General features: G+C 51.3%; 1 protein-coding gene and 1 long non-coding RNA gene across 5 annotated transcripts in view; one reads left to right on the forward strand and one right to left on the reverse strand.

Annotated features, from left to right (window-relative positions):
- The window catches only part of PSTPIP1 (proline-serine-threonine phosphatase interacting protein 1), a 48,225-nt gene extending 37,812 nt beyond the window's left edge, over window positions 1–10,413 (forward strand). For all 3 annotated transcript variants that reach the window (XM_047737340.1, XM_047737343.1, XM_047737342.1), the window contains 7 exons: window positions 4,062–4,141; window positions 4,734–4,832; window positions 5,874–5,970; window positions 6,399–6,489; window positions 8,748–8,803; window positions 9,008–9,132; window positions 10,110–10,413. In XM_047737340.1, the coding sequence (XP_047593296.1) occupies window positions 4,062–4,141; window positions 4,734–4,832; window positions 5,874–5,970; window positions 6,399–6,489; window positions 8,748–8,803; window positions 9,008–9,132; window positions 10,110–10,241 (680 nt within the window). In that variant the 3' untranslated portion in view covers window positions 10,242–10,413. The remainder of the gene's footprint in view (window positions 1–4,061; window positions 4,142–4,733; window positions 4,833–5,873; window positions 5,971–6,398; window positions 6,490–8,747; window positions 8,804–9,007; window positions 9,133–10,109) is intronic.
- On the reverse strand, window positions 2,693–17,639 carry LOC125104665 (uncharacterized). 2 transcript variants are annotated; one of them, XR_007128691.1, is made up of 3 exons: window positions 10,536–17,639; window positions 7,471–9,477; window positions 2,693–6,948 (listed from the first exon to the last, which is right to left on the reverse strand). It is a non-coding gene; the product is annotated as an uncharacterized LOC125104665 (long non-coding RNA). The 2 variants fall into 2 exon arrangements; XR_007128690.1 differs by having other exon boundaries at window positions 2,693–5,585; window positions 6,710–9,477.
- Window positions 17,640–18,332: the final 693 nt, after the last annotated feature.

The following is an 18,332-nucleotide window of genomic DNA, read 5'->3' on the forward strand; positions in this document are numbered from 1 at the left end:
CATTCAAAGACATCATGTCCTTACTGATTTTCTGTCTGGATGATCTATCCATTGATGTAAGTGGAGTTAGTCTCCTAATATTGTTATTTCTGTCAGTTTCTCCCTTTGTGTTTGTCACTATTTGCTTTGTATATTTAGGTGTCCCTATGTTGGGTGCGTGGATATTTACAATTGTTATATCCTCTTGTTGGACTGATACCTTTATCTGTGTAATGCCCATCTTTGTCTCATTACAGTCTTTTTGAAAAATCTGTTTTGTCCGATGTAAGTATTCCTACCCCAGTTTTGTTGTTGTTGATGCTTCCATTTGCATGGAATATCTTTTTCCATTCCTTCACTTTCAATCTGTATGTGTCTCTGGGTCTGAAGTGAGGCTCTTGTAGGCAATATTTGGATGGGCCTTATTTTTTTTAAAAAAGATTTTATTTATTTGAGAAAGAGAGAGCAAGACCAGGGAGAGAGACAGGTAGACTCCAGGATGAGTATTGATCCCATGAGACTGAGGTCATGACCTGAGTTGAAATCAAGAATCAAATGTTCAACCAAGTGAGGCACCGGGCACCCCTAGATTGGTGTTATTTTTTATCCATTCAGTCACCCTATGTCTTTTAATTCAAGCATTTTGTACATTTATATCTAAAGTTACTACTGATAGGTATGTATTTATTGGCATTTTGTTAACTGTCTTCTGGTTGTTTTTATAGTTCTTCTCTTGTTCTCTTCCCTTGTGACTTGTAACTTTAGTGTTACACCTGGTTTCCTTTCTCTTTTTTGTGTTATCTATTATAGGTTTTGGGTTTGTGGTTATTATGAGATTTATATATGACATTCTATGTATATAGCAGTTTATTTTATGTTGATAGTCACTTAAGTTCCAACACGTTCTAAAATCACTGCAATTTTTACTCCTCCCTCTACATCTTATGTATGTCATAGTTTATATCTTTTTATTTTCCATATTCCTTGATTACGTTTTGTAGATATACTTGTTTCTTTTTTTTTTTTTTTTAAGATTTTGTTTATTTATTTGACAGAGAGAGATCACAAGTAGATGGAGAGGCAGGCAGAGAGAGAGAGAGAGGGAAGCAGGCTCCCTGCTGAGCAGAGAGCCCGATGCGGGCCTCGATCCCAGGACCCTGAGATCATGACCTGAGCCGAAGGCAGCGGCTTAACCCACTGAGCCACCCAGGCGCCCGATATACTTGTTTCTTTAAACCTTCATACTAGCTTGATAAGTGATTGATTTACTATTTTTACAATATGTTTGCTTTTACTAGTGACATTTCTTCCCTTTCACTTTCTTGCTTCTATTTACAGCCTTTTCTTTTACATTTAAGGAAATCCATTTAATATTTCTTATAAGGTCAGTTTAATGATGATGAACTCCTTTAACTTTTCTTTGAATGATAATGTTGCTAAGTAGAATGTTCTCTTTTTTTTTTAAGATTTTATTTATTTATTTGACAGAGATCACAAGTAGGCAGAGAGGCAGGCAGAGAGAGAGGAAGGGAAGCAGGCTCCCTGCTGAGCAGAAAGCTCGATGTGGGGCTTGATCCTGGGACTCTGGGATCATGACCTGAGCCGAAGGCAGAGGCTTTAACCCACTGAGCCACCCAGGCGCCCCTAAGTAAAATATTCTTGATTTTAGGGTTTTTAATTTATTTTTTAAGTAATCTCTACATCTGGGATGCCTGGGTGACTCAGTCATTAAGCATCTGCCTTTGGCTCGGGTCATGATCCCAGGGTCCTGGGATTGAACCCCCCGCTGGGCTCTCTGCTCCGTGGGAAGCCTGCTTCTCCCTCTCCCGCTCCGCCTGCTTGTATTTCCTCTCTCGCTGTGTCTCTGTCAAATAAATAAATAAAATCTTTAAAAAAAAAGAAGTAATCTCTACATCCAATATGGAGCTCAAACTCGCAACCCCAAGATCAAGTCACACACTCCCACCGAGCCAGCTAGACATCCCTTAAGTTGTTTTTTTCTTCTTTTCTGTCAGCATTTTATTAATATTACACCACTTTCTTCTAGCCTGCAAAGTTTCTGCTGAAAAATCAGCTAGTAGCTTTATGGTGTCTTTTATATATATATATATAACTAGTTGCTTCTCTCTTGCTGCTTTTAAGATTTCTTAGGTTTAATTTTTGACCTCATAATGATTATTTGTTTTGGTGTGGTCCTCTTTGGATTTGTCTTGTCTTATTCGGGGCTTTCTGAGATTACTGGACCTTGGATGTCTGGACCCAGATGTCCATTCCCTTCCCCAAGTTTGGGATGTTTTCAGCTATTATTTCTTCAAGTAAGTTTTCTGCCCCCTTATCTCTTTACCTTCTGGGACCCCTAAAATGCAAATTTTAGTACACCTGATGTCCCTTAACCTATCCTCATTTTTAAAATTCTTTTTTCTTCTTGCTATTTATCTTGGATATTTTCTACTACCCTATCTTCCTGATCACTGATCTGTTCTACATCCTCTAATCAGCCGTGGATTTCCTCTAGTGTATTTTTTTTTAAAGATTTTATTTATTTATTTGACATAGAAAGAGAGAGATCACAAGTAGGCAGAGAGGCAGGCAGAGAAAGAGGGCTAAGCAGGCTCCCCGCTGAGCAGAGAGCCCAATGTGGGGCTCTATCCCAGGACCCTGAAATCATGACCCGAGCCGAAGGCACAGGCTTAACCCTCTGAGCCACCCAGGTGCTAAAAATACACTAGAGTGTATTTTTCATTTCAGTTATTAAATTATTCCGCTCTGCTTGGTTCTTTTTTTATATTTTCTGTATCTTTGTTGAAGTTCTGAGTTCATCTACTCTTCTCTCAAGTCTGGTGAGCATTTTTATGACTGTTACTTTGAACTCTTTACCAGGTAGATTGTTTATGTTTTGTTTTGTTTTGTTTTGTTTTTTTGAGGTTTTGTTTTATTCTTTCATTTGGAACATATTCTTCTCCCCATTTTTTCTGTGTTTGTTTCTATGTATTAGGTAGGTCAGTTATGAATCCTGGACTTGAAAGTAGTGGTCTTATGTAGAAGTTGTCCTGTGGGGCCCAATAGCACAATCCTTCCTGTTCACTAGTACCAGGACTCCAGAGGTATCACCTGTGTGTGCTACATATACCCTCCTGTTGTGACGTGGCCTTGACTGCTGCAGGCTTGCTGGTGCGGAGGGCTGGTCACCGACCAGCATGGCTAGCTGACAGGTTTGGCTACAGCTGCTGCAGGTGTGCTAGTGGGTGAGGTTAGCCCCTAGTGGCTTGGCCACACTCTAGCATCTCCCTTTTTAACAAACAAGGAAATTGACACACAGAGAGGTAAAGTAATTTACCTAAGGTCACACAGCCAAGAAGTGGTGGTAACTGTATTTCAGCCCAGGCTCTGGCTCCAGAGCCCAGGACTTTCACATTCCTGCCATCACGGGAGACAGACACACTCACCTCTCTCATACACACACAGTCTCCTCTAGATCTTTCTCTTCTATTTTTCACCTGATGCCAGAACCCCTCCCCCCAACACCCTTTGTCTCTGTTGGCACACCTCCTAGTCCAGAGAGCTCACCCCCACTCTCCCTGGAAATGCTCTCCCTTCTGCTCTGCCTCTCCCAGGACCCAGCTTCTCCCTTGGCTGGCAGATAGGCGTCCCTCAGATTTCTGGGGAATGGAGGTCATGGCCAAACCTGCTGGGTTCCATCCCGCAGCTCCCATGCTCCTACCTCCTTCAGTGCTGCCTTCTCCAGGCCTCACTTTCCCATCTACGAAGGGTGAGGGGGTGGGACCCAGGGATGACAAGAGGCCTGAACTCTGATCTTGAGGGATGGGCTCGACTGTAGCACTGGGCAGCTCAGAGCACAGTGGGAAGTTAAGAGTCACCTTCAAAAGACCGATACCAGAATAGGTGGCCATAACAGGCATTCAGATGAGGCACCACAAGCCAGGGCAGGTCTGCGGGAGGAGGGGGCACTCCAAGGATCTGGAGGGCACTCTGTACATACAGTGGCACTGTAGGAGCAAAGGGGTAGGGGTCGGGGAGTGTGCCTGGTCCTTGGCCTCCTTGAGGACCACCTGTGCTTCCAGAGCGAGTGTACAAGCAGAACATTGAGCAGTTGGAGAAGGTGCGGGGCGAGTGGGAGCAGGAGCACCGGACCACCTGTGAGGTGAGTGACCTCGGGCATGGAGCCTGTTTTCCCAGCTGCAAAATGGGAAAGATGTTCATTCCTCCAGCTGCTTCATGGGGGCAAGCAAGGCAGTGGTGAGAGGAAGACCTCATTCCCTCATTCACCCGTCTACTCTCTTCCCAGGCCCCGTGCTGGGTCCATGTCTCTGGGAACTCACCATCTTGCTTTGTGCCCTGGGCCCCTTTGTTATAGGCAGGCATCCCTCCCCCTTTTTTGCTGAAGGCAAAACTGAGGCTCAGACAAAACTCATAGCTTCTCTGGGTCCTGTTGGTAGACAAGGCCTGGGACAAAGGCTTCAGGGCTCCGGGTCTAGTGCTCCTCTTACAACACTCCCCAGGACTTTTTCCCAGTGTGTGGTGGAGCCTGGAGGGAGGGTGAGGGCAGGAACCAGAAGCCTCAGGCTTCTGAGGTGGGGATGGGGATCCCCCAAGAAGGGTGTTTCCTTTGGACTTGGCTTTCAGCAGAGCAGGGTGTAAGCTAGTCAGCACCAGCTGGGTGGAGCAGTGCCAAGTCTGGCCTGGCCCTGAAGCCCTTCCTCACTTCTCAATACCATCCCGCCTCCACCTCCCAGGCCTTCCAGCTGCAAGAGTCTGACCGACTGACCATCCTTCGCAACGCCATGTGGGTGCACTGCAACCAGCTGTCCTTGCAGTGTGTCAAGGATGATGAGGTGGGGGGGCATGGGCAGGGAGGGGCAGGGAGTAAGCCAGGGGTGGGGTGTGAGGGGAGGGCAGCCTGCAGACAGCAGCATGCCTGGGTCCATCTGAGTCCATCAACAAACACTCAGGGTCCCAAGGACAGGGGCTCGGTGCAGGGCCCAGGCCTCCCTACCTGGAAGGCTGCTTCAGGGGTTGCCCAGGCATCTGCCTCCTTGCTTACTCTGCTCCACGGTCCTTGGCTCTGCTCTCAGGGCTGCAGAGTGCCTGTCCCCCCTGTTGGGGTTGGGGAGGCCAGTGGACACTGCATTTTAGAGCTTTGCAGAGAGGCTGGAAGACCCTGGGCAGCTTACTCCACACCTGGTGCTTGCAAGAGTCTCTCCTCTGCCCCCAGTCCCTGTGGGGTGTCCTGGTTCCCCTTACTGCACTCTATATGCCAGGAGTATCAGGGGGGTTCCCCCAGGAAATTGGGACTGCCACTTCCACACCGGGGGCTCTGACCTCTGTTAATGCAGCCTGAGAGCCATGAGCTTTCTTCTGAGGTAGTTGGGACTCCCTGATGCCCACTGCTGTTCCTTGCCTGACCCCTTCTGCCCATGGACTACGGGGTTTGGAGTTTTCTCCCCTGAAAATGACTTGAGCTCACCTGGTGGCCTCCTTGTGGCAGAAGGAGTGTGGGCTTTGGATCCTGTCAAATGAAATCCAGTCTGGCTGCACTGAATTCTTGCTCTGGGACCTTGGGCAAGACACTTGCCCTGTTTCCTTGTCTGTGAAGTGGGGAAAGCGGTGTCTACTTCCGAGGGCAGGAGAGAGGTACACCCCTCGCACAGGACCTTGTGCATAGCTAGTGTTTAGGAACCAGGATAAGTTGGCAGCCAGGGCTCTGACCCTTCATGCCATGGTGCCCAAATGCAGACACTGAGCCGTGCACACAAGGCCCGAGAGGAGGCTGGTGGGATGGGGGTCCCTGGCCAGAGTTCAGGCCCACTGAGGAGCAGGACTTGGACGAGGGTGGACATCAAGGACCCTCAGCCTCTGCTCTTTCCCAACCCCAGCTCTACGAGGAGGTGCGGGTGACACTAGAAGGCTGCAGCGTGGAAGCCGACATCGATGGCTTCATCCAAGCCAAGAGCACAGGCACTGAGCCCCCAGGTGAGGCCCAGCCCGCGGCAGCACAGCCGTTGGGGCCAGCCCCATCTGTCCCAAGGATGCCTGGCCCCAGCTGAGCCTCCACTGCTGGGACAAGACAGGGCAGCTCACAGCTCACTTCTGGGCGAAGAAGCCTTGGCAGACCCAGAGGAGGGGTCGGGGACAATGCAGGCCCCTAGCTGGGTTCCTTGCCTGCCGCAACACTCAGAAGGGGGAGTAGGGATGGGGACCCCTCTTAGAACCTCTTTGGTTCCATGTCTCATAGAAGTGAGAGCGGCCCCTTCCCTGCCCGGAGGCAGCCTTGGGCCAGAATGGGAAAGTGGGGCCTCAGTCTGGGTCTCTGGATGGGGACAAGTTGCAGTATCAGGTGGCACAGGTCCTGCCTGCCCTGTCCTCGGCCACCGTGGGCCTCACCAGCTTGCTGCCCACAGCTCCTGTGCCCTACCAGAACTACTATGATCGGGAGGTCACCCCGTCATCGGGCAGCCCTGGCGTCCAGCCATCCTGCGGCATGATAAAGAGGTGAGGAGCCTGATGGGGCTGGGGAGGCACCAGGAAGGGGGTCTAATCTTCCCACCTGCAAGTGGCTCTTCCACATGTATTTATTGAGCTCCTGCTGTGAACCTGGTGCTGTGTTAGGTCTTGGGCACTCTGGGGACAAGACAGACTCAATGTGGCTCATGATACCTGCAGCCCAAAGGGGTCCCAGACATTAAGCAAATAATCACAGCCCACTACTCACCAGTGACTGTACTTGGAGCTCCAGGGAGACTCCAGGCTGGCTTCCATGTCTCTTGGGCCGGGCTGCTACCCTGGGTTGGTGCCCTGGACAGTCACGCTGCAGTGGTGACACTCTCCAGCTGGGGCAGGACCAGGGCACAGGAACAGGCCGGAGATTCTTGGGAGAGTTCCCCGGGCTTCTCAGGGCCTCTTCTCTGGCCTGGCTGCAGAGGCCCCTTGTACCATGCGCCACTGTGTCACCTGCACAAGTCACTTGCTTTCTCTAGATCCAGAGCCCATGAGTTGTTTGCATCAGACTCAGAACCTAAGGGCTCTCTTGGTTCAGGCCTGGCAGGCACAACGGTGACAGCCCACTGAGAGCACTACAGCCTTCTCAGGGAGCCCTCCAGCAGCCTCCAGGTTCCTGAGTGGGCCGTGTGCCCTGTCGCTGGGGATCTGAGAGCATCTGTGGGTTTCATGTGTGCCTGCGCCCCACTCCCACTCTGAGGCCCCTGTGATGCCCTCTCTCCCTCTTCTCTGCTCATGCAGAGAAGGCCCAGCCTGCAGGTGGTGGGGAAGGAGGAGGATGGGCTGATGGGTCCCCCAGCCCTAGGAGGACAGCTTTCTCCTGAGGCCTCAGGAACCCTGGAGCCTCCCCTGGAGGACGCCTCTGGAGGCAGAGGTCAACCACCCGTGCTCAACAGGAAGCCCAGCGTGCCCCTCCAGGAACTGTGAGGAGCCAATGACCCCAGGAGGAGGGCAGGCCCCCCCCCCCCATCTTACCTGGTGGAATCGTGGGGGACTCGGGCCTCCCTGCAGCCCTGGGGAGAACCTGGAGTTCAACACAGATGGTCATTTAAACGACTGGATGGAAGAGCTCATCTGGGGCGGTGTCGAGAAAGGGGTGTCTTCCTGAGGACGAGAGAGAGGGACGCCCGACCGGGTGGAGGGGGCCTGGCCCCTGGCAGGATGGGCAGGGGCCACTACAGGGGCCAGGTAGAAGCCAGGCTCAGCGGGGGAGGGGTGTGCAGCAGCTGGGAAGTGCCTAAAGGAACTGGTGTCACAGGGTTAGATAATTCTAGAGAAACGGGCAGTGGGGGGGCCCATGACCTCTGCTTCTCCCAGTCACAGGCCTGCTGGCTTTTACCCTGACTCAGTGGCCCAAGGGACGGGACTATGCCACTGCTGTTGCAGATGCCTGGCCTGAGGTCTACATGCGCCTGTCTCTGTGTCTCCATCCTGGGCATGTGTGTCCACTTCCAGGCCCAGGGCTCATTTGTGGGGGTGGGATCACTGAGTGTCCCCACCTGTGGGAAAGGCCCTTTGTGCCCCAGGTAGCACTCCAGGACAGTCTCCCACAGTCCCGAGCCACACTCAGGGCCCCTTGGGGTCTGGCCTGGTGCCTATTCCAGTCTTGTCTCCCACACCCCCAGACGCGCCCACTCCACAAACTCCTCCACCCATGCGGAGCCCCCCCTGCGCTGCTGCCGCTCACTGGCCAAGACTTGTGCCATCTCCCTGGTAAAGCTCTTTCAGGATTTGGCTCGACCCCACCTGGAAGCCTTTCCTGATGCTGGGAATAGCGTCAGCCTCGACTTATGTAGCCCTTAGCACTGCCTGCTTCATGGGGTAGCCACATCTGCCTCCCCACCGGTGCACAGAGTGTCTGCTTCTTGCTTGTTCCATTGTTTTATTCAACAAAACTTCATGACTCCTGCTCAGCCCAGACCTGAGCCAGGCACAGGGGAAGGGGTGAATTACCCTGGCACTGCCTCATGTGGACACTGGAGTCCCTACATTGCATGGTCAGGGAGTGGCTGGGCTGGCCGGGTCACGGTGGAGCGCAGGGAGATAGGATTGGCTGGGTCCAGGCAGGAGAAGGTCCCAGCGGGGCATGAGTGGGCTGAACTCTGAGGGGACCACCCTTGGGAGAGCCCTCTGGCCTGAGGGACACTCCATATTGCTCTGTGCCTGAGGGCCATATGGCCCTAGCCCTGAAGCTTTGCGGGCCCCCTGCCTCATCCCCCTCCCTCCAGGGCCACTTTCCTTCTTGTCCCCAGGTTCTCTGGGCTGCTGCATGGAAGTCCCAAGACTATATCACTGGCAGCTTCTGCAGGTGACCGGGGGTGACATGGGGGCTGCGGAACAACTAACCCCAGGGGAAAGGAGAAGACTCCTTATGGCATGGATGGGCTGTCCAAATGCTTTTGTGGGGTGGCTCATCCAAGCCTGGGGAAGCTCCATGCCAGGGGTGTCTCCGGGGATCATGGCCTCTGATGGGTGGGCTCCAGGCCTCTCATGCTGCTTTTCGCCTCTACAGAGACCCTGACCCCAATGCCTGAACACAATGAGGTTGTCTACTCTGCCATCGCAGTGAAGGAGGCGCCGGGCCCCCCAACCCTGCCAGCCCAGGGATACAGGGTGCTCTATGACTACACGGCCCAGGTGAGGCCCTCACCCTCCCTTCCTCAGGAGGGCCACATATGCCTAAGCGTGGTCACACAGAGGCACGTGCCCTGGAAGTGTGCTGGGGGAATGTGCCCTTAGAACAGCAGCTGCCACTTAGGAGTGGCCTCTGTGTACCTGTGCTGAGCAAATGATGAAGGGTACGAGGGCCTATGTCTGCCTAGGTGTGCGTGCAGGGGCAGGCGCGCTGATGGAGGCTGGGGCTACCTGCAGGAAAGGGTCTGTGGGTCAGCCTCTGTGCCCTCCGGTTGGGGCCATGGGTGCCAAGAACAGGCCACAGCCAGAATGAGCCCCTCAGCTGGGCCGGGGTTGGTTTTCCGAGGTCTGTGGGGAGAGAGGATGGTTAGGGGCCACCCGGCAGCTGTGCCAAGATCCTCGGGAGTCCAGTCTGCTCCCTGCTTTGAGGTGAGGGTTGCAGAGCCCCCTTAGTTCACGCGGATCAAAGGAAAGCATCCCCTCGGGGCTACGTGGGCTGCGCAGACTCCCAAAGTCTGGTCCTTGGCTGGCAGGGGGACAGGCCAAGAGAATGAGAGTATGCTTGCATGACAGGGGCTGGCTCACCAGCAGCGGGGAGGCTGCACGCGGTGGGCCTGGAAATATGTGCAGTACGGTGAGCACACCTGACCCTGTGTCTGGAGCTGAGTTGGGGGACGGGGGCAGCAGGGGGCAAGTGGGGAGGAGAAGCCCCAGGGTGACGGAGGCCTACAATGACAAACCAGGGAGGGCGGGAGGCTGAGTCCCACAGATACCCCACACCCTACCTGTCTCCAGAGGCCACCCCAGCCCAGAGAGCAGCTTCGTCCTGTGGCTCCAGGAGGCCACGTGCAGCTCTGAGGACTCTGCCCCCCAGGAGACAAGCTTGCATTTACTGCCTGGGGTGGGGTGCCAACCAGAGCCCACCCCCAGCCCCCCAAAGCAGCCCTTCCAGCCCAACGCACTTTTGTTCTCTTGCCCAGAATTCCGACGAGTTGGATATCTCCACGGGAGACATCCTGGAAGTCATCTTGGAGGGGGAGGATGGCTGGTGGACAGTGGAACGGAATGGGCAGCGTGGCTTCGTCCCTGGTTCCTACCTGGAAAAGCTCTGAGGAAGGGGAAGCAGCCCCCACCTGGACCTGCCCTGCCTATGGGGCCAGTGGTACCCCTAATCATTGCCCTGGCCTTGCTGGGGTCCCAAGATGGAGCCTGTCCCTCAGGATGGATGCTGACAGCTCCCTGAGCTGTCTCTCCTACAGGGAATAAAGGAGTGCATTTTTATTCCTTGGTCTGCAGGGGTCCCTTTTGCTCTTCTGCCCCCATGTCCAAATACCCCGACCAAGATGAGGCAAAGGAGTGAGGGAAGAAGTCTGGGGGATGAGGGGGGGCGGGCAGAGCTTACTTACTTTGAGTGTCCTCACGGAGGCCCAGTCCAGTCTGTCTTGAGGTCTGCTGGTGGGGAGAAGAGCCCGGCCCCAGTTTGGGAACTCCCAGACTGTGAGGGAGACACACTCACATGCGGGCAAATGGGAGAAGGCTGCAGGGGTTGGGAGGACAGGGTGGGGCGATGAGAAAGGGCTCAGGAGACCTGCAATGGGGCACTAGGCTTCTTTGGGCAGAGGGACTAAAAACAGGTGTTGGAACAACAGCAACAGACAGGGCACAAAGAAGAAAAGAGCATCAGGGTGGGGTAAATATGGGCACACAGGGAGGAGACAGAAATGCCTAGAACATTCTGGGGATGAGCCAAGCTCAGTCTGGGAAGGAAACAGGCAATGGGTCCCCTGGAGGTGAAGGGGCCATGGTGTAGAGTCCAGGAAGACAGGCTTAGCACCTCGTGGGTACAAGTGATCCTGTCTTCCACCCCCAGCTGAGGCACCGGGAAGCCACTGCAGCCTGTGCCACTCCCCGTCAGACACGGCAAATCCCACCCAGGCAGGGGCTCCAGAGCCCATGCAGGCCAGCTCTGGGCCCTGCGGGGACCACTCCTCTTCTGTTCTACATGCTCTCAGGCCTTTCTCTTATTTGGACCCAGGCCCCCAGAAACACAACTTCCACTGCTGGCCAAGGCCTGCCAAAGTCCTGCTCTGGCCACAGAAGTCTCCACCCTTGCCGAAGGCACTAGGAGTGGGTGTCAGGGAGAGAGCGTTGTGAACTGATGGCTCCTCAGTCCCGGGCCTCCCCCTCACTTGCCTGTGGGAGCCCAACACTGTCAGCACAAGGGGCCAGACTGCAGGGGCAGAAGGGGGACATGCCATACTCCTCCACTGTGCACACCTTGAGAGATTCTGCTGAAGGCGGTTACTGTCCCCTGCAGACCACCCTTCTCTAGGACTGTTCCTTTGCTTGCTCATTTGTAAGCTTCTGTGGTCTGCCCCATGTGAGCAAGAGGAGTAAAGCCTCAGTCCCTTGCTTTATTCAAGGAGCTCTTGACTCAGTCAAGAGACCAAGCAGCCCAGAAAGTTAATGACAGTACAGGAAATGTCCTGAGGTTGAGAGCAGTCATGAGACTTCTGAGAATAGGTGACCCAAGAAAAACCAAGGAAACAGGGAGGCTATTCTGAGAGAGGAAAGGGGGTTCCTTTCTGCTCCTGCCCGCCTGCAGTAGCCCACCATGGGCTGAGAGGGTTCATGTGTGACGGAGAAGGAAGTGAGGGTCAGCACTGGAATCTCCAGGATCCAGAACCAGAAGAGCCTCTGGGAGAATCTAATCTGACCTCCTGCACGATGCCTGCCTGCCTGCCCCAGACGGGCACTGGACACTGGGTACCACCATCAGCGTGAATATTTCTGGTGACAGGCAGCTTGTGGCGCCCACAAAAGCCCACATGCCCAGGCAAATGTTAAGTGCCACGGTAACAAAAATGAGGCCTCTGACCAAGGTCTGTACCAGGCAGAGGGCAAGGAGGGCCCCTTAAAGGGGGCTGCTCCCATGGCCCCTGCAGACTTCCAGCCATGCCTCATCTTCCTCAGCTGAGCAAACAAGTGTGTGTGACTAAGCAAACATGGCACCTGGTGAAGAGGGGACAGGCTTTGTTCTTCTGGGAGGGAAAGTGCCTTTGGAGTGTAGCCTCTCCGCTGTCTTGGGCGTGGGCACCTCACGAGTCTATTAAGCAGTGAAAGGGTTGTTTCCGCCCGAGTACTACTCATGCTGGGGCAGGCAGGGGTGGAACAGCCCAAGGCAGCCCGGGACAGGGTAGGACCCTGGAAGCAGGACTCCAGCTGGCCCTTCGCTGGGTGTCACCCACCAGTGCTTCGACCACAGGATGTGTGGCAGTTGGGGTAGGGAAAGGCGCTGGGCTTCTGAGAAAAATCAGACTGAGGCTTAAATCCTTCTGAAAATGTCCTTTTCCCTTGTAAGGCATATCCTACAAAAGAAGTGACCGAATGTCCTGATCCATCTGACATTTATAAATAGGGATGTTCAGAAAGAAAATGTAATCTTATGCTTGGTCTTATACTCTGCGAAGGACAGAGTAGTCAGTGTATAAAGGCCTATGAAAATTCTTGCCTGGGATGGCCACGTACGAGACCTGATTGACCCTGTATTTGATAATGGGGGGCAAAGGGTGCAAAGATAAAGGGGTGCCTTCAAAGAGCTCACTCATTCCAGAGAGGGATACACAGATGCCGTAATCCCTCGGACACAAGGCAGACAGCAAGCATGGTGAGATGGGAGCAGGAGGCCAGGCCCAGGCTACCCAACACAGAGGTGATGGTGGCTTGTCTGGGAAGTGACAATGGGGCTGCAGAACAATTCTGGAAGGACAAGGGAAGCAGATCAACAGGACTTGGTAACTTACAGGCTGTAAGACAGGAGCAGGAAGAGGGGAAAGGAAGGAGGTGAGCAGCGACTTCTGAGCTGAACCAGACCTTGAGGACGGACAGGTCCTCCCCAGGCAGAGCAGGAGGCAGAGTAGGGGTTAGCAAGCAGGGACAAAGCCTGAGCAAAGGCCCAGAAGAGGCAGGGCAGCTGAGAAGACTGACCACCAGGGTCAGGTGATGTATGGGCAGCCAAGAGGGAAGAAAAAGAGAAAGTTAGGTATCAGTGCTTTATTTATTCTCTGAAAATACCTTGTCATCTTGATTGAGCATTCCATTCGACTGCATAGATTTTTTAAAAACTTTTGGCCTAGATATTTATCATCATCTCTCTGACAGGTGCTGCAGTGTCTACAGGTCCCAGAGGGCACTTGGGTAATGAGTGTTAGATAACAGAGCCTGCGCTCCAGTCATGCAGGGAGTGAGAGAATGGAACTAAAAGCAACTTAGGGGTCACAATTCATCCCAGGGAAAAAACCCACAAATGAATCTAAGTCAGATTCATTGCCTCTGCAGCGTTCTCCACTCTGGGCACCAGGAGGGTCAGAGCTTCAGCGGCTGTGAACCAATCAATGGACCGACAGCCCTCCCAGCAGAAGAGATGGTGCCAGACAAAGAGGGGGCTGGCATGTGTGTAACAGGGGGTACAAATAACTACAGCCCTCTTCCCAACAGAGGGCTGCTCAGACAGATGGAGCGGGGAGGGTAGAGAATGGCCCCTGAAGAACATCAGAGTGGAGCCAGGCCCAGGCTTCCCTGTGTGCTCTTAGGCAAGTTGCCGTTTCTCTGGACCACATTTTCATCATCAGTAATACAGGTGCAATAAGCCCTCTGTGTAAGTTGCTAACCCCATGAAGCTCAAATTAGATAAAAGCACTACCTAAAAGCCATTTTTAACAAAAAGGCCCACCACTTCTGAATCTTGGCTATCATCAACAGCAACTCTGGGCTTGGCATAACCATCCTCACACAGCATGCCCTCTGGAGAGCTGTGATTACACCAGGAAGTCCCTTCCAAAGGTGACAAGGAGTAAAGGAGAAGCAATCCATTATTTGGCCAAACAAGATGCACAGAGGCCCAACACCTAATTCCCACCACCTTCCCATAGCTATTCCCAGGCCCTGCGACCTCAGCACAGGGGAGCCAGCTCCCCTGGCTGAACCAGGATGTCTGCCTCGTTCCCATCCTGGCGTGTGAGGCAGCAGCACAAGCCCCGAACAAAACTGTCACCAGCAGGTGGGGACACCAGCCTCCACATGCTCAAAGGGATGACTTGGCTTTCAAACTGTGCCCAGCAAACCCTGCTGGGAGCCAACGGGAAGAGCGAGGGAGCCCCGCTCCACCTCAAGCTCTACTCATAGAGTTTACGTGGCAGACAAGCAGTGGAGTTACTAACAAGTCTTTTTAAAATGCTCATGCTTTGGCCTCACCTTGGACAGACTGAAACCAATTCTCTGCCAGCTAAGTTTGAGCATAAATATTTTAAACATTCTCCTGGTGATTCTAATATGCAGCCAGGGATAAGAACCTTTCTGGCTAATGGGCTCCTCAGCTTAAAAAAAGAGAAAAACGAAAATCATATTCTTATGGCACCACAGTGTCTTATTTCAGACATTCAGGGCCTACTATGTGCCAGGTACTGGGGATGCAAAGATAAACAGTTTCTCTTCTATCCTATTATTATAATTTCCATACCCACTTTCCTTTCAGCAAATAAACTCAGGAGAGAAGGACCTGTGTGTGAGTCCATTTCCCCACCACTAGCGATGCACTCAGCATGTCCAGAAAGGTGTTCAGTAGGTAAACCTTAAGGTGTTTCTACAAGGTCACAAACACCCTCGGGAGACCTCAGAGACACTGCAATAAAGAGTCACCCAGAAGATACAAACTGTTTTCAAGAACCACTGGATACTGGACACAAGCTCAATGAATCCGAAGTGCAGGTGTTCCTACACACCAACAATAACCAGTCAGGAAACAGATCAGGAAGATTAGCTCACACACCACAGCAGCAACAGGCACTGAATTTCACGGAAAAGTTTCCTAAGTAAACAGCCCTGTAAGGGAAAAAAACCCCACTGCTAACAACGTATCAAACTAGGCAGATGACAGAAACTGGAAATCCAACAGACACAAATGACTGAGGCATCTTTGAAAACATCCTGGGCCTAGCTACTAGTCAAAAAATACATATTTTTATCTATCAGATTGGAAGAAAAATAAAGGCTGATAACACCCAAAGTGTCAACGAGGATAAAGGGAAATGCATTTTCATTTGCTAGTGGGAATATAAACTGGAATAACCTTTTTGGAGGGCGAGTGGATGTAGCTACGAAAAACCCTTCACTGTGGCTTTTGGTCCAGAGTAAACCCACTACTAAGATTCCATCCTTGAGTCCAAATAAAAATGCACAACATGGGTGATGTAAATGCTTTGGAACCAGAGAGAGGAGGTGGCTGCACAATACTGTGAGTGTGCTAAATGCCACTGAACTGGGCACTTTAAAGTGGTTAAGTGAACACTATGTGAATTTCACCTCAATAAAGAGTTTTTAAAAATCAATAAAAAAAGTTGAAATGACTCACAGTAGGTATATGGAAGTGCCCACTGCAGCAAGGCTGGATTCCATCTGAATGTCCGCTGGATTCCATCTGAATGTTAAGCATGATACTAATATATCCATGGAGCTAACAAAAATGTCAGAAGTCTACATTCTGATATAGAGTACATACTATGTGGTGAAGAAGGAAAAAAGACCTTGTAGGACAGAATTCATATATTAGTCAAAAGCAAAACTAAACCCCACCACCAAATCTGGTTTTATATATGTAAATAGTCTGGAAGGATACACACCATTGCTATACTTGTCTACCTGTGGGTATGTTTTTCTTCATAGATGTCTGTTATGGTTTACATTTTTAAAAACACTGTTACTTTTGGAAAACAAACAAAAAAAAGGGGGGGGGATAATTTTAAGAGTGAGACAAGCTCTGATAGGCTGAGAGGCAAAGACACCCCGGTAGTAATGAGCACAGGTTGTGCCAGGGACCAAGGCTTCTCAGAAACTGACTCCAGGACTGGGCACCAGGGGTACAAGAAGAGCCTGGAACATCTTATTAAGTCAAAAATTACAAAAATGTTCAACAAAAATGTCGGGACACAGAAAGCAACCTGAAGAGGCTCCCAGTGGCCAAATGTGGAACTATTTGAGAACCAAAAACAAAACATAAAAGGAAAATAAGATATTCTAGATCACTGGAAAAAATGGGAATCCATCAGTCCATAACAAATATAAACAGATATATAAAATAACTGGGGGAGAAGGGAGGGAGGACAGAGTGGTACATAAGGAAGGAGTGCCAGAATGGAACAGTGTTTTACAACCATCACAGGAAAGATGAAATCTAAAAAATCTAAAACAACAATCATCAAAAGAAAGCCTGAATTAGGTCAGACTGCAATCTTTGCTAAACCATGAAGGAAGTTTGATGAGGAGCAGGATAGTTAAACATTTGTCTTACAGTAGAACATCTCCAGAAATGGCCTGAGTTGTAACTCCACCCTTCAGAGTAGAAACCACCTTAACCAAGTGTGTCAGTCTTGCCCTGCGTCTCCCTTACTTGCCACACTGGGACATTCCTCTTCCACCAGCTAGCCAAGAGGGGCCTGTGAAGAGAATGGCCGGGCTAAAGGAGACTGCGTTTCAGTCTGGCATGGGTGCCGGCAGCATTCTCCACAGTGCCAGCATTCTGCCCTCCTGGCTCAGTGCCAGGCACCTCCGGGCACTCTACCCTGCAGCACAGGGCAGGCGGCATGCTCCTGTCAGAGGCTGGACCCTCAGACTTGCAGGGCCCTGCTCTAAGTTTCCTAGTTGCTTGTCCTCTCTCTCTTGACCCTCTGGGTTGCAGCTGTTTCCTACTAAGCTGCTTTAGGGCCTTTTTTTTTCCCCTTTAGCCCTTTTTCATAGTTAACCAATCTTTACCAGTTAGCAATTGTTTCTATCATTTCCTGTTTACACTTTTCCCTCACTGGGCCCTGAATGCTACACCAGGTGATCAAAATGAACATCACCATCGTGGGCCAGATGACATTGTGTGCTCCCGTTGTTACACCCTGAGAGGACGCATGACATGGATAGTGCTCCAGCCACCTGGAATGCAAAACCTAATCTAACCAAGAGGGAACATCCGATAAACCCAAAATGAGCAGCGCATTTAAAAGAAGGGACTATATTCTTCCAAAATGTCAATGTCATAAGATTAAAAGCTATGGCAATGTTCCAAATTAAAGGAGACCAAAGAGATAGGACAGCTAACTATAACACCTGGTCCTTGACTGGATCCAGAACTGGAGGGGAAATGGTATAAAGGATGTTACGAGGTCAAATGAAACACAAATGGAAGGTTTAGGTATTGTATCAGTGTTCAATGTGCTCAATTAGAATATACTTATCCTTAGGACATACCCACTGAAGTACTAAAGGCCATGATACTGGTGCAGAGAGAGACAGCACACTCAAGAACATGAATGACAGAGTAAGCAGGGCAAAATGTGAACACGTGAATCTAAATGAAGGGTTTTGAGGCCACCTTGGATGCATCATTCTTATTCTTGTAATTTTTCTGTAACTTTGAGATTATTTCCAAATAAAATTATTTAAAAAAAAATTTTAAAAAGCCAACAAGGGAGTGCTGGGGTGGCTCAGTGGGTTAAGCCTCTGCCTTCAGCCCAGGTCATGATCTCAGGGTCCTGGGATAGAGCCCCGCATCGGGCTCTCTGCTCAGCAGGGAGCCTGCTTCCCCCTCTCTCTCTGCCTGCTGCTCTGCCTACTTGTGATCTTGCTCCCTTTGTCAAATAAATAAATCTTTAAAAAAACCCAAACTCAACGGGATATGGTAGCAGTTCTTAGCTTCACTGCTCTCTGGAAGCTCCCAAGGATCTGGGATCCAGGCATCTGTAGTTCCCAAAGTTCTCTAGGTGATTCCAATGTGCAGACAATGGTGGGGAAAGTGGCACAGCCTGAGGGCTCATCCATTAAATTCAGACCAAAAAAAGCGGCTCTTTTGCCCTCTGAAGAAATACGCACCGGGGAAAAGAACCGCAGGGTAATACAAACTCCTAGTCCACCGTTAGAGGGAGGAAGCTGTTCTTTTGCCAGGCAAGCAGAGAATGAGTAAAGGAGCGTGTGGGCATCCTGGGCAAGTTCAAAGAGTAGACTAGCAGTGGCACATCTTCCCAAAGCAATTTCTTACTTTGGAGGCTCAGTTCTGCTGAGGGCAGAAACTGCTGAGGGCAACCAACCTCAGTCCAGATGATCGCTCACTCCAGCTCCAACCTGTGACGGGGAAGCCACAGAATGGTACACATAAAAAACCGGAA

Source organism: Lutra lutra, chromosome 7 (genome assembly GCF_902655055.1).
Source record: "Lutra lutra chromosome 7, mLutLut1.2, whole genome shotgun sequence".
Classification (NCBI taxonomy): domain Eukaryota; kingdom Metazoa; phylum Chordata; class Mammalia; order Carnivora; family Mustelidae; genus Lutra; species Lutra lutra.